Consider the following 16,580-nt stretch of genomic DNA (forward strand, 5'->3'; position numbering starts at 1 on the left):
TGTTGTCTTAGAATGACCTTTCCTTGTGAATGCATATCCTCGCGTACAAAATTTAGGATATGATTTGACCACATAGTTTGGTCCCTGCACAAATTCGCGTATCCAATCATCGAACACAAGACCTCTGGCCAAACCATCATTCACCTATAAAAAAAAACATATATGATTGCAAAATTAATTAGTTTATATATATTAAATTTAAACTAATCATTTGCATAGGGTAATAGGATATATGACTCACATAACTACGAAGCCACGCAGCAAATCCGTTATCTCTAAGTTGTCGAAGCTCATCTTCTGTTGCATGCCTGTGAGTCATACGCAACTCCGCCATATATACACTATATACAAAAATATTATCAATATGAAATAAATACTATAGATCCTTCCACCCTGCTTTGATTTTTGACCATCTTCTTCAGATGATGCATATAACGCTCAAAAATATACATCCATCTGTACTGCACAGGACCACCAAGTTCCAATTCTCTTGCGAGATGAATAGCAAGATGTTCCATTACATCAAAGAATGATGGAGGAAATATCTTCTCAAGGTTGCACATGCTGACTGGTGCGTTTGTCTTCAAATTATTAATACCCTCTTCAGTCAATACTCTGCTGCATAAGTCACGGAAAAAAACACTAATCCCTGCAATTGCTTCATGAACATTACGTGGCAATAATGCTGAAAAGGCAAACGGAAGGAGGCGCTGCATAATTACATGACAATCATGACTCTTCAAGCCAGTAAACTTTCCTTCGCTTCTATCAACGCAGTTCCCCAAATTTGATGCATATCCGTCAGGAAATTTCACTTTCTCTGTAATCCAATCAAAGAACTCTTCTTTTCTAGCACCATCTAGCCGATAAATGGGAAAAGGGGCCGTACCGTTCTCATCAACGTGAAGTTCAGAACGATCACAAATATCGACTAAATCCAACCTTGACTTCAAATTATCCTTCGTTTTACCTTGGATGTTAAGGACTGTGTTCATCAGATTATCGAAGAAGTTCTTCTCAATATGCATGACATCTAAATTATGCCGCAATAGATGACTCTCCCAATATGGTAGATCCCAGAAAATACTCTTTTTGTGCCAGTTATGTAGCTCTCCAACCGCATTGACTCGAATGTTTTCATGTCCACCTACATCTGGCGTCCTTTCTGCATCAAAATACCTAAACTGCTTCAACAAATCTTTCCCACTAACTTCCTCAGGTGGACCATCAAACACCTGCTTGTTCTTCGTAAACGAAGTCTTACTCCTGCGGTATGGATGATCAGGTGGTAGAAATCGTCTGTGACAGTCAAACCAACACGTTTTCCTTCCGTTCTTTAGTTGGAAAGCATCTGTGTCATCTTGACAATATGGACATGATAGCTTCCCATGTGTTGTCCATCCAGATAACATACCATATGCTGGAAAGTCACTTATTGTCCACATAAGTACTGCCCGCATCTGAAAGTTTTCTTTGCGCGAAACATCGTATGTCTCAAAACCATGCGCCCATAGTTGTTGCAACTCATATATTAGTGGTTGAAGAAACACATCTAGTGATCTTTTAGGATGATCTGGCCCGGGGACTAGAATTGAGAGAAACAAAAACTCTCGTCGCATGCACAAGCTCGGCCGTAAGTTGTACGGTGTCACAATAACTGGCCATAGAGAATACTGCCTTCCATGCTTTCCAAATGGGCTGAAACCATCAGTAGATAATCCAAGATAAACATTTCTTCTCTCTTCCGCAAATTCTGGATATGTTGACTGGAAATGTTTCCAAGCCTTTGCATCTGAAGGATGTCTAATCTCACCATTTGTGGAATGCTCTGCATGCCATCTCATTGCTTTTGCTGTGCGCTCACACTGATACAACCTCTTCAATCTTTCCGTCAAAGGCAAATACCACATTCTTTTGAATGGGATCGGAACTCTTCCCCTCGTCTCCTGATAACGAGGTTTCCCACAAAATTTGCATACATTCCGTGTCTCATCCGCTCTCCAGTAGATCATGCAGTTGTCAATACATACATCTATCACTTCATACGGTAGTTGAAGACCTGCAACAAGTTTCTGAACCTCGTAGTATGAACCCGGTGCAAGGTTATCCTCAGGTAGAATACCTTTGACAAAATCAGTAATCGCATCCATACATTCTTCAGCCAAATTATAGTCTGTCTTAATACCCATTAATCTAGTTGCAGATGATAAGACTGAATGACCATCTCTACAATTTTGATACAAAGGTTGTTTTCCTGCATCCAACATGTCAAAAAATCTCCTAGACTCGGGGTTTGGTTCTTCCCCTCTATAATGATCATGTACCATCTGCTCAGTACCTACACCATAATCTATATCCGTTCTAGATTCTTCTAACCTAATATCAGGCTGAGGTTCACTAACAGGCTGAGGTTCGCTAGTACTACCATATTCATAACCAGTTTCCCCATGAAGGTACCAAACTTTATAATTACGTGAAAACCCTTTCATATACAAATGAGTCCAAACATCAAATTCTTTTATAACCTTATTATTATTGCAAGAAGAGCAGGGACATCTTAACATACCACTTTTTGCATCCGGTTGCTGTTGAACAAGCCTCATGAATTCTCCAATCCCTTGAACGTATTCTTCCGTAAGCAAATTGGTGTTCGGATCCAAATGAGGTTTATCCATCCACGAACGATAATAAACTTCTGAAGACATGATTTTCACGGAATTGTTATGACTAAAGAGAATGAAGAGAGAATGAAGTGTGAATGAGTTGAATGAGGAGGGGTTGTATTTATAGGAAATTGCTTACGGACCTCCGACGACTTTCCGACGAAATTCCGACGGATATAAAGAAGTCCGTCGGAATTCCGTCGGAATTGTCCAATCCCAAACGGCTATACAACGGTCATATGTATTTGTCGGCAACGGTCACATGGTTCGTCGGAATTCCGTCGGAAAATACCGATGGAATTCCGACGACTTTGCTGTTAATCGGAATGTCGTCGGAATTCCGTCGGAATATACCGACGAACTTCCGACGACTACAACGGTTACATTTTTTATCGGAATGTCGTCGAAAAGTCGTCGGAAAATTCCGACGAACCGTATGTCGTCGGAATTCCGTCGGAAATGGCCGACGGAATTCCGACGACTTCATTTTTTTGGATTTGGTCGGAAATTTGTCAGTATTCCGTCGCAAATGTCCGACGACCTTGGTGTCCGTCGGAACCTCCGTCGGAATTCGGTGTGTTTTCTTGTAGTGCATGATGCGGAGGGAGAAGCGGGACCGTCGCCACTTCAAGAGAATGAGGTTTCCTCCGTTTGATGACGAGGAGCCTCACCATGGAGTCCGTAGGGGTGTTCAATCCGGTAAAACCGAACCAATTAAAACCGAACCGAACCGAAATAGAAAAAATGGTTTGGATTTGGTAGTACCGAATATACCGAATGGATGTCATTTTTAAGAAACCGTGGTATATGGATATGGTTTGGTATATAAACCGATCAAACCGAATAAACCGATCAATTAAATATAAAGTATAAGTATAAGTATATGTAAATTATATAATATAATTAATAATATATACCTAATTTATTTTATTTGTATGATCTTCCTACTTAAATGTTTATTTTAGTTATTTAATATTTTATTTTAAGTTCAAATTTTTTTTATCAAATTAAAAAAAAACATATTTTTTACTTTTTTGTTTAATAGTATTATGGATTACTGATATTTCTTACTTTTATTCCATAAAACTATTACTGTTATTAAATAAATATGTTTACTGATTATTTAAATAGTAAAATAAAAAATAGATTATTTAAAAACCAAAATATTGCCATGTTATAATTAAATTTAAAGCCGATATCTAATTTTATAAAGTAAAATTCACAAAATATTTTAAAAGATAAATATATTTACGGTTTTTTGGTATAAAACCGAATAAACCGAAAACCGACGGTATATAAACCGAACCAAACCATATTAAATATGGTTTTAATATGGTAGATATTTTTTTATAAACCGAAACACCGAAAAACCGAAAAAACCGAATCGAAACCGAACCGATATCCGGATTGAACACCCCTAGTCCTTAGGCTTATTTTACTTTTTTTTTTTTAATAGTTAAAGATCCTAATCAAATATGTTAGTCCAATCGTGAGTTTCACTTTTGGAATCCTTACTAATAAAAAAATATATTTTAAAAAAAAAAAGTGAAATTAAAATTTTTTATTTATAACATGATTTAATAGAAAGATACAATATTTATTAATAATCTTCAATCACCAAATTTGTTCCAAATATTTTCAATCAAATCATTTTTCAATCGTTGATGTAAACGCTTATCGTGAACATCATCCCGAATGCTAAGCATATTAGCGATATTTGTAGGCCTGTCGGTATGTACCCGTGAACTTCTCGTGCTGTCTTCTTCAAATTCAGATATATCGTACTGAATGTATCATATTGTGTAGTATGATACATGCTCTCATAATATTTCCTATCCTTTCGTTGTCCAATGAAAGAGCCGGGTTTTTCACAATCGCAAATCGAGCTTGCAAAACTCTAAAAGCCCGTTCCACATCTTTTCGAGTTGCTTCTTGAAGTCTAGCAAATAACTCTGCTTTAGGACCTTGAAGGTGTGAGATAGATTGGATAAAGGTCGACCATTTGGGATATATACCGTCTGTGAGATAATACGCCAACTTATACATGTGTCCGTTGACCACATACTCTAACCTGGGAGCTCGGCTTTCTGCTCATTGCTGGCGACAGGGTCCTTACTGGTGTTAAGCCAAGCAACAATAAGGATTTTATCCTCTTTGGGAGACCATTTCCTCCTCTCCTTCACACCAGAGTCGCCACCAGTGTCGACACCACACTCGACAACAGGCTCGAGAACAGACTCATTAGGACCTTGGCTACCGAACCTTTACCGAACCAAAAAGGTTCGGGTGAATCAAGGTCCACTGGAGTCTGAAATTGACTAAACAGTAGGTTCATATAACTAGTGTTCTTATCCATGTTAACAGATTGGTCTGTGTCACTCTAATAGCAACACAGAGACTTAAGTAGGCGAGCTTAAACTAAGAAACATTTAAAGCCAATAAAAACCGAGCAGTTAGGAAGATAGAAAGCTAACTAGTTGCATTAAACACCAATCAAATCAGACTAACACCCATTTGCAAAGTACTATAACATTTAAAACAATCAAATCTGAGGCGGTAGGAAGGTAGCATTTACTCAAGAACAATCAAACTTTAATCTTTCATACAAAAAAATTCTACTCAACACAACTAACATCTTCTCGGGTTTTATTTTTTTTTAAACAAATAAAATACACTAATATATGTTTTTATTAATTCAAAGAAAAGAGAGTAGGAGGTTGTAGTAATCGTACCTAATTATACAGACACTCTCGAGCTTGAGGACTCTCTAATTTACTTCTTTGAAGCTCTTCCTGCAAACACATAAGATGAAACAGTCAAAAGTTTTACTAGATAGCATTAACAACAACCAAAAGCACAAGAGAGATACTTACCAGTCAGAAACATATCCGCCAAACCTATAAAAACTAATGCGGAGACCATTACACAAACTGCCAATGCAAAGCCATTTGTAGTCGCTGATTTCTTCTTTAGCTCACAGACGGTCTTCTGTAGCTTAACCAGCTTCTGGTCACACTCAAAAGATTGATCCTTAAGCTGCCGGAGTTGTCTCTGAAACTCACACATCTCCTCCGTAACGGCCACATCCCACCATTTCCAAATGTGGCAATCCCCATCATCGACATTGTCGCACGTGAAGTACCTTCTGTAGGGATCTTTAGGAGTGTAAGATATTCCGACAGCAGGCTGAGCTCCACAATAGCATGTCCTCGGGATTCCATCATCAGCCTCTGGTTGAGGTGCGAACTGATCCGGCTCTGCATCCGTGTACAGCTGAGCTTCTGCTTCAAGAAGGGAGGTCATGTCTAGAGAGTTTGATGATGAAGAAGGCTGGCTGTAGCTGTAATCTTGTCCCATTTTCGTTAACCTGAGACAAATGATGAAAGAACATAGTTAAAGAACAATAACTTATAGCAACAAAAGCAAGGACCGATTGAAAGAACATACTTAAAGAACAATAACTTCTCATATGGATTGAAAAAAATGACAAATCATTTACAACCGATTGAAAGCGTACATATATAAACCTAAAAGGTTTTGAAACTGTTAAGAAAAAAGAGAAGTTCCGCTTGAGCTCGAAACCAAAATCGTTTCGAAACCGTATAAGAAAAAAAAACATATCCGATTCCGATTGAAACCAAAATCGTTTCGAAACCCTTTCTACAATAGCCCATACTCGATTTTAACCCCAAATCGATTTAACCCCAAATCTTTTTGAAACCAAATCTTTTTGAAACCCTAATTTCAATCGTAACCGCAAATCGATTGAAACCCCATTCCCGAACCCTTAATTGAGAGGAAACAAGATGAAAACTGATCTAAATCGAACAAATATACAAGTTCAGGCTTCAATTTACCTTCGTGAAGCCGATGGAGAGAAATCGCCGCGCTATCGCCTAATCGTCGAGAGCTCTCTTTTTTTCGGTCTCGGTCGAGAATGACCTAATTTTTCTAAACCCAACCCAAGCCCAAACCGAACCCGTCCCACTCAAACGTTGCCACGTACACGAGGATCAGCTCCTTAAACTCCTTCCCACGGACCAATCCTTAAGCTAAATTAACATAATAACTATTATTATATTAAAACTAACCTAAGGATTAAAGCTAAGAGACAGTCATGGACCCCGTTGCGGTTGGTCTTAGCCCCTCCTGGCACGGGTCCTTGTAATCCGACTCCTACTCTCGAAGAGAAGTCTCGTAGATGGACGCAGCTAAATTCGAAACGCTACGGGAACAACAAGAGGAGGTTCGGACACGTGGAGACTCAAAAGGAAGAAATGCCGCCTGAGCACGTCAGGAAGATCATCAAGGACCACGGCGACATGTCATCGAAGAAATTCACTCACGACAAACGCGTATACCTAGGAGCACTCAAATTCGTTCCTCACGCCGTCTTCAAGCTTCTTGAGAACATGCCAATGCCCTGGGAGCAGGTCCGAGACGTGAAGGTTTTGTACCACGTCACGGGAGCCATCACGTTCGTGAACGAGATCCCGTGGGTCGTGGAACCTATCTACATGGCTCAGTGGAAAACTATGTGGATCATGATGCGGAGGGAGAAGCGGGACCGACGCCACTTCAAGAGAATGAGGTTTCCTCCGTTTGATGACGAGGAGCCTCCGCTTGACTACGCGGATAACTTGCTGGACGTGGAGACTCTCGAGGCGATTCAGATGGAGCTTGACGAGGAGAGGATTCCGCTGTGTACACTTGGTTTTACGACCACAAGCCGTTGGTAAAGACCAAACTCAGTAACGGTCCCAGCTACAGGAGGTGGAATCTTTCGCTTCCGATAATGGCGACGCCTCACAGGCTTGCGGGACAGTTGCTGTCTGATAATATAATCGATCGAAACTACTTCTACTTGTTTGACAAGGAATCTTTCTTCACAGCGAAGGCTTTGAACATGTGCATACCCGGCGGTCCTAAGTTTGAGCCTTTGTACCGAGATATGGACCAAGGGGATGAGGATTGGAATGAGTTTAATGACATCACGAAGCTTATCATTCGCTCTCCTTTGCGAACTGAATACAGAATAGCTTTTCCTAATTTGTATAATAATAGGCCGAGGAAGGTTAAACTAGGTGCGTATCACAGCCCTATGGTTATGTACGTAAAGACCGAGGATCCTGATCTTCCTGCTTTTTATTATGATCCGTTGATTCACCCAATAAGCAGCAATACTAATAAAGAAAGGCGGAAAAGGAAGTTTTATGATGATTATGATGACGAGGAGAAGGATGATTTTACCTTACCTGAAGGAGTAGAGCCTTTGCTAAAAGACACAAAGCTCTATACCGACACTACATCTGCTGGAATCTCGTTGTTGTTTGCGCCACGGCCTTTCAATATGAGGTCAGGGAGGACGAGGCGGTCCGAAGATATCCCACTGGTGTCAGAGTGGTTCAAGGAGCACTGTCCTCAGTCCTATCCTGTTAAAGTTCGTGTCAGTTACCAAAAGCTTTTGAAATGTTACGTGTTGAACGAGCTGCACAGTAGACCACCCAAATCTCACAAGAAGAAGCATTTATTCCGCTCTGTGGCGGCTACTAAGTTTTTCCAAAGCATCGAGCTGGACTGGGTCGAAGCGGGTCTGCAAGTCTGCCGGCAAGGGCATAACATGCTGAACCTGCTGATTCACCGGAAGGGTTTGAACTACCTTCATCTAGACTACATCTAGATTCGGGAACGCTTTCCATCTCTGCCGCGAGATCCTCCGGCTGACGAAACTCGTAGTCGATGCAAACGTCCAGTTTCGCCTCGGTAACGTAGACGCCTTCCAGCTGGCTGATGGGCTACGGTACATTTTCTCCCACGTTGGCCAGCTGACTGGCATGTACCGTTACAAATACAGACTGATGAGGCAGATCAGGATGTGCAAGGATTTAAAGTGTAAGACCCGATCCTGGTCTCTCGACCCAACTGGATACGAATGCTTACTTATTAATTTCTTTGCTTGTTTGATTCATCTTAAGTCTTTATTTACTAAGTCATATTCGAATATGAGGTTCATAAACAAACGAACAGATTTGCACAGCGGAATATAAATGTGTATAAATTGTATTACTTAGAAACATGAGATCCAATACACAACTTCTTAACAGTTTCATAGACAATCACTAGTTCATCCCTAGCATCAGTTAACCACACGTTACACAGCCTCTCACTGACAGAGCCTTCACGGCTCCTTGGCTTGACCATAACCATCCTTAGTTCCTGAAACCACAACCAGATAAGCATTAATCATAACCGAGAGTAGAACTGGACGATTCTACAATGCTTGGCTGGGTTCCTAGAACATAGATAAACCTCAGACAATATACTGTATCCTAAGTCATTCAACCAACCACCCCTTGACTTAGAATCAGATAGACGGTCCAGAATAGATAAGCAGATCACACGAACAGGTCCAGATCGTCCCCAAAGACCAATCCGTCTAACCGGATAGAATCTAGGTGCGACCGGTCCACGAAGTCCGGCTCAATGGCCCAACGGAATTCCTTACCTGATCCGGCCTTGGGCCTGGATCCAAATGGCCGAGTAAGCCTCAAGCCCAATCCGGTAGGCTTAGCAACCGATCGGACCATGCGACTCTTTCCTGGCTTAGACAAACCGTGAACCATGTCTTGACTTAGCAAGTCATAGACTGATCCATATGGATCGGACACAACCTGTCTCAACAGACAACGTTTGGAACATGCACCCCTTCGGTCCTTAGTACCTCTTGGTCCTCGTACCTCTTGATCCTCGTACCTATTGGTCCTCGTACCTCTTGATGTTCGTAACCCTTGGCAACTTGTACCCTTTGGTTACTTACACCCTTTGGTAACTCACAACCTTTGGTAACTCGTGACCTTTGGTAACTCACAACCCTTGGTAACTCGTGACCTTTGGCAACTTGTGTCTTTTGGGACATGTCCAACCGTTTATCCCAACCGCCCAGTCCATGGTGCGATTCGAACCATCCACTTAGCCGACCCATGTCAAGGCTAATGGTTCGGTTATGAAAGGCAAAGTCTAGGGACGTGTCCCTTGGACTGAACCAACACAACCCTTCGTGTGTAAACAGAAAGAACAGAAAGAGATCGGATAGAAAACAAGTAAGAGAAGCCGGATGGGACTTAGGAACCGACAGAGCCGTGGTGCGATCGCATGGACCGTCCGTTCGGTCTGATGGAGCCACGGCCCATCACATACCTTCTGAACCACCTCTGGGTTCTCCACGTTCTTCTCCTTGTCTTGATCTCCCATCTTGGTCGGAGGTTGCTTCACAAACGATCAGAGTCGCCGGAAACCTAACCACCCTAAACTCGGTCTTTCCTTGGCCGGAACTCTCTCTCTCTCTCTTTCTCTCTCTCTACGTTTTTCTCTGAGTATTTTACTCTGGAATTGGATACTGAAATCAACAGGAGGGCCCCCATATTTATAGAAAACGAGGGGGTAAGTCTTGCCCCACGAACAGGCACGACTTGCTAGCGAATGGGCACCATCGGCCAAGGGTTGTGCCCTTTCGGCCACTTGCATCCCATCGCCCCTTTCTGATTGGGTTTGGGGTCGGTCACAAGCCCAACCCACTCCCCAAGCCCTCTAGACTTAGCCCACGGCCTTGTCCAAAGACCCAACAGTCCATGGCCCCATGGCTGGACCTCACAGCCCACCACTGGCCCGGACTCGGTTGCCGAAACCCGAACAGTCTGTCTAGCTGAGATGAGCTGACTCCCAGCTGCTTCAGCTGAGTGAGCTAGTAGTCCAGCTAGTGGAGCTGACTTAGTAGTGGTTGAGCTGGAGTGAACTTAACCTAGCTCCTGTGAGCTGGTCGAGCTTCTCGCATACTTCTTCCAGCTACCGTCTTACTCGTCCTAGCTGTCTCTTTGCTCTTATAAGGTTAAGTATAAGTTTCCTTATGTTTTTAACCTTCTTTCTTGGCCATGGAACGTCTGCCTTCATGTCTCAAGACTGGCTAGTACGTTTCCTCGATCCATGGCCGTCCCAACGATCCTATTCAGGATCGGGGATGCGACATAAAGCACTTGATATATTACCGTTTCAACACCGGTCCTGTGGGTAAAGGACCAGGGTGTGGCTTCTGGGCTCCGATGTGGAGAGTATGGCTGTTTTTCCTGAGAGGAATAGTTCCTCTTCTCGAACGATGGCTAGGGAACCTTCTCGGCCGTCAGTTCGAGGGGCGTCACTCGAAAGGAGTTGCGAAAACCGTCACGAAGCAGAGAGTCGAAAGCCATTTTGATCTGGAGCTTCGAGCTGCCGTCATGCATGACGTTCTCGATGCAATGCCTCAAGGTATCAGGAAAAACAAAGCGAAGACGATATTACAGCATCTTAGCGAGGCATGGCGGTGCTGGAAAGCTAATATCGCTTGGAAGGTCCCTGGTTTGCCCGTACCAGTCGAGAATATGATCCTTCGTTATGTTAAGTCTAAGGCTGATTGGTGGACTAACGTTGCTCACTACAACCGTGAGCGTATCAGAAGAGGAGCCACCGTTGATAAGACTGTTTGTAAGAAAAATCTCGGAAGGTTGACTCGTCTCTGGTTAAAGGCGGAACAGGAGCGGCAGCATAATTACTTGAAAGACGGTCCGTATGTGAACTCGGAAGAAGCAGTGTCGATTCATACAACGACTTTTCATTGGCTGGAGTCGAGGAAGTTTTCTCCGATTCCATTCCCTCCACTGTCATACAAACACGACACGAAGATTCTCATCCTGGCCCTTGAGAGACTGAAGGAATCATACGGTGGTGCTGTGAGGTTGAACCAGCAGCAGCGGGAGGAGCTTGGTTTAATTGAGCAAGCTTACGACAATCCTCATGAAGCTTTGTGACGTATTAAACGTCTTCTTCTCACGCAGCGTAACATGAAAGAGGTCGGCATACAGTTTATGGATCTATACAGCTACTTGATTCCAGTGTACGAGATAGATCCTCTGGAGAAAATCACCGATGCTTATCTTGATCAATACTTGTGGTACGAGGGTGATAAGCGCGGTTTGTTTTCGAACTGGATCAAGCCGGCAGACTCAGAGCCGCCGCCGCTTCTGGTTTACAAGTGGTGTCAAGGTATCAATAACTTGCAAGGCGTATGGGACACGAGTGATGGGCAGTGTGTGGTGATGCTCCAGACGAAGTTCGAAAAGCTCTTTGAGAAGATCGATTTGACTATGTTGAACAGGCTTCTCCGTTTGATTCTTGATCACAATCTCGCAGATTATATGTGCGCCAAGAACAGCGTGCTTCTGGCTTACAAGGATATGAGTCATACCAACTCTCACGGTCTGATCAGGGGACTCCAGTTTGCGTCGTTTGTCGTTCAGTTTTACGGACTGTCTCTTGATCTCTTGCTTCTTGGTTTGACTCGAGCTAGTGAGATCGCTGGACCGCCGCAGACGCCTAACGAGTTTATGACGTTTTGTGATACAAAAGTTGAGACGTGTCATCCCATAAGGATGTATGCTCGGTACATAGACAGAGTTCATATAATGTTTAGATTTACACACGAGGAGGCACGTGATCTTATTCAGCGGTATCTTATGGAGCATCCCGATCCCAACAATGAGAACATGGTGGGATACAACAATAAGAAGTGCTGGCCGAGAGATGCGAGGATGAGGCTGATGAAACACGATGTCAATCTCGGTAGAAGCGTGTTCTGGGGCATAAAGAACCGTCTGCCTCGGAGCATCACGACTCTGGAGTGGGAGAACGGTTTCGTCTCTGTCTACAGCAAGGATAATCCCAACCTTCTCTTCAGCATGTGTGGATTCGAAGTTCGGATACTTCCGAAAATCAGGACGACGCAAAGCAATACTAAAGATGGCGTGTGGAATCTACAAAATGAACATACCAAGGAGAGGACTGCGGCTGCTTTTCTCCGAGTCGACGACGAGCACATGAAGTCGTTTGAGAATCGCGTGAGGCAGATTCTCATGTCGTCAGGATCAACCACTTTCACCAACAAGTGGAACACTGCTCTGATCGGTCTCATGACTTACTTTCGCGAAGCCACGGTGCACACGCAGGATCAAGATAGGGCTGAACTCAAAGATGCCTAGCCGGTTTCCTCCTGTTGTCTTCTACGCTCCAAAGGAGCTAGGCGGGCTGGGAATGTTGTCGATGGGTCATAGTTTGATCCCACAAAGCGACCTTAAGCACAGCAAGCAGACAGACGTTGGTGTAACCCACTTTAGAAGCGGGATGAGCCATGAGGAAGATCAGCTCATACCAAACTTGTACCGTTACATACAGCCATGGGAAAGCGAGTTTATCGACTCACAGCGCGTGTGGGCAAAGTATGCTTTAAAGAGGCAGGAAGCGCAGGCCAAAAACAGGCGTCTTACATTAGAAGATCTTGAAGACTCTTGGGATAGGGGCATCCCTCGTATAAACACACTGTTCCAGAAAGATAGGCACACGCTAGCGTACGACAAAGGCCGGAGGGTCCGGACCGAGTTTAAGCAGTACCAAGTCCTTAAACAAAACCCTTTCTGGTGGACGCACCAGAGGCACGACGGGAAGCTGTGGAACTTGAACAACTACGGAACCGATGTTATCCAAGCTCTTGGAGGCGTCGAGGGCATTCTCGAGCATACGCTCTTCAAGGGAACGTATTTCCCTACGTGGGAGGGTCTTTTCTGGGAGAAGGCATCTGGTTTCGAGGAGTCGATGAAGTACAAGAAGCTGACGAACGCGCAGAGGTCTGGTCTGAACCAGATTCCTAACAGGAGATTCACTCTCTGGTGGTCGCCCACGATTAACCGGGCGAATGTTTACTTGGGTTTCCAGGTGCAGTTGGACCTGACGGGAGTGTTCATGCATGGAAAGATTCCTACGCTGAAGATATCTTTGATTCAGATTTTCCGCGCCCATTTGTGGCAAAAAGATCCACGAGAGTGTAGTCATGGATCTTTGCCATGAGCTGGAGGCTTTGGAGATAGAAACTGTGCAGAAGGAGACGATTCATCCAAGGAAGAGTTATAAGATGAACAGCTCTTGCGCTGACGTTCTTCTATTCGCTTCAGGTAAATGGCCAATGTCGAAACCTAGCCTGCTCGCCGAGTCAAAAGACGCCTTCGACCAGAAGGCGAGTAACAAGTACTGGATCGATGTGCAGCTTCGATGGGGAGGGGGAGATTATGACTCCCACGATATTGAGCGTTACGCCAGGGCCAAGTTTATGGACTACACAGCGGATAGCATGTCTATCTATCCGTCTCCGACCGGGGTAGTGATTGGGATTGATCTTGCGTACAACTTGCACTCCGCATTTGGTAATTGGTTTCCTGGTTCGAAGCCTCTTCTTACTCAAGCGATGAATAAGATTATGAAGGCGAATCCGGCTCTACCCGCGTTGAGGGATAGGATAAGGAAAGGCTTGCAGCTATACTCGTCCGAGCCCACGGAGCCGTATTTGTCATCTCAAAACTATGGGGAGATATTCAATAATCCGATTAAATGGTTTGTGGATGATACCAATGTCTACCGTGTCACGATTCACAAGACGTTTGAGGGGAATCTAAACGACTAAGCCGATCAACGGTGCGGTTTTTGTTTTCAATCCGAGAACCGGACAGCTGTTTTTGAAGGTTATTCATACGAGTGTTTGGGCTGGTCAGAAGCGTCTTGGACAGTTGGCGAAATGGAAAACTGCTGAAGAGGTTGCTACGCTTGTGAGGTCTCTCCCTGTTGAAGAACAGCCGAAGCAAATCATTGTTACACGTAAAGGAATGTTGGATCCGTTCGAGGTTCACTTGCTGGACTTCCCAAACGTTGTTATCAAGGGAAGCGAGCTTCAGCTTCCGTTCCAGGCTTGTCTCAAGATTGAGAAGTTCGGCAATATGATTCTGAAGGCGACGGAGCCGAAGATGGTTTTGTTCAATATCTATGATGATTGGTTGAAGAGTGTTTCTTCTTATACCTGCTTTTCGAGACTTATTCTAATCCTACGCGCGCTTCATGCGAATAACGAGAAGGCTAAGATGCTGTTAAGGCCAGACAAGTCTGTTGTCACTGAGCCGCATCACATGTGGCCATCACTCACTGGTGACCAGTGGATGAAGGTGGAGGTAGCACTAAGAGATTTAATCCTTTCTGACTACGCGAAGAAGAACAACGTCAACACTTCCGCTCTGACGCAATCAGAGATGAGAGATATTATTGTAGGAGCTGAGATCACTCCACCCTCTCAGCAGAGGCAACAAATAGCTGAGATTGAGAAACAAGCCAGCCAGGCTGTTGCAGTTACAACGAAAACGAGAAACGTTCATGGAGACGAGCTCATCGTCTCCACCGTCACACCCTACGAGCAAGCTGCGTTTAACTCCAAGACGGACTGGCGCGTGCGTGCAATATCAGCAACCAACCTCTACCTAAGAGTCAACCACATCTACGTGAACTCAGACAACGTAAACGAGTCCGGATACACGTACAACATGCCGAAGAACCTCCTGAAGAGGTTCATATGCGTAGCGGATCTCCGCACCCAAATCGCTGGATACTTGTACGGTGTCAGCGCCCCGGATAACCCTCGAGTGAAGGAGATCCGTTGCGTTGTGATGGTGCCACAGCGGGAAAGCTCCCAGGATGTTCACTTGCCGTCGTCCTCCCTGAGAATGATTTGTTAAACGGTCTCGAGCCCTTGGGGTGGTTGCACACGCAGCCTAACGAGCTCCCGGAGCTCTCGCCGCAGGATGTTGTCTCTCATTCACGCATTCTTGAGAAGAACAAGAGGCAATGGGATGGAGACAAATGCATCATCATGACGTGTAGTTTTACTCCGGGTTCGTGCTCTTTGACGGCTTAGAAGCTGACTCAAAGTGACGGGAGGAGCGATCCTCGGGGTTACGTTCCAACGCATTATGAGAAGGTTCAGATGCTGTTGAGTGTTCGTTTTCTTGGGTTTTATATGGTTCCTGAAAACGGATCTTGGAACTATAATTTTATGGGAACGAAGCATGCGGTGGATATGAAGTACAGCGTCAGACTTGGATACCCGAAGGAGTACTTTGACGTGGAGCATCGACCTACTCATTTCTTGGAGTTTAGTAGCATGGAGGATGTTGAAATGGCCGAGGGAGATCGAGAGGACATCTTTGGTTGATAATAGATACGCACTCACTTGTGTGCATGAAGAAAATGTATGCTTACTACTATCTTAAGAGTATGATTTATGCAATGTTAAAGAGCAGGATTAACGGGGGATTAAAAGGGAGGTGTTTACAAAAAAAAATTAATATAATACTCGGTGGGTCTCACAAGAAAACCAACAATGGTTGCTTCTGTCACCTATTTTAGCGTCGTTGTTTGTATTGTTTGCGGGCTCACTAACACGTGGCGGCCCGCAATTAATTCTTTTATTAATTTTTTTTTTTTTTTAAATCAGAAAAAAAAAAATTTAAGCACCCTATAAGGGGGTGTAGGGATAATCCTGCTCTAAGTGCCTTTGCAACTGTTTTGTTTTTCGTCTTTATTTTGAGATCTTGAGTTTTGCTTACTGGCTGCTGCTATTGCTTAGTTTACAATTCAATTTTACAGAGAAATTCTTATTACTGAGACATCACTTTTGTTGTTTTGTCGTATTAGATATTTGTAGTAGTTTGGATGTAAATGTACTAGAAGATATTTGTCTGAGAATTGAGAAGCTTGTGCCCCAAGTTATATGCTGGTTTTGCTTTTCTTTAATGTCCGTCTTCTTTCAGTTTCTAGTGGTCAAGTAAAGACAGGAGCTTCAGCTCATGGAAGAGTTGGTGCCACTGCTACTGTCTACACGGCATCCATTCTCTGCAGAAGTTCTTGAGTTAGCTGGAAACGCCACTCTCATCAAAGGAACTATTGATGGTGGAGGTGTGATTCCTCACATCCACAAGTCCCTCGTCTCAAATAAAAAAAAACAATATCAGAGAGAAAAGA

At 43.8% G+C, this 16,580-nt stretch overlaps 1 protein-coding gene and 1 pseudogene across 1 annotated transcript; one reads left to right on the forward strand and one right to left on the reverse strand.

Annotated features, from left to right (window-relative positions):
• Positions 1-4,292: 4,292 nt before the first annotated feature.
• LOC106371842 lies at positions 4,293-6,020 on the reverse strand. The gene has a single exon (XM_048758700.1). It carries the CDS (start codon positions 6,018-6,020, stop codon positions 5,502-5,504), a length of 519 nt encoding a protein of 172 aa, XP_048614657.1. The 3' UTR covers positions 4,293-5,501.
• An 830-nt stretch (positions 6,021-6,850) lies between these two features.
• On the forward strand, positions 6,851-16,424 carry LOC111206384 (annotated as a pseudogene).
• Positions 16,425-16,580: the final 156 nt, after the last annotated feature.

Source organism: Brassica napus, chromosome C5 (genome assembly GCF_020379485.1).
Source record: "Brassica napus cultivar Da-Ae chromosome C5, Da-Ae, whole genome shotgun sequence".
In the NCBI taxonomy this organism is placed as follows: domain Eukaryota; kingdom Viridiplantae; phylum Streptophyta; class Magnoliopsida; order Brassicales; family Brassicaceae; genus Brassica; species Brassica napus.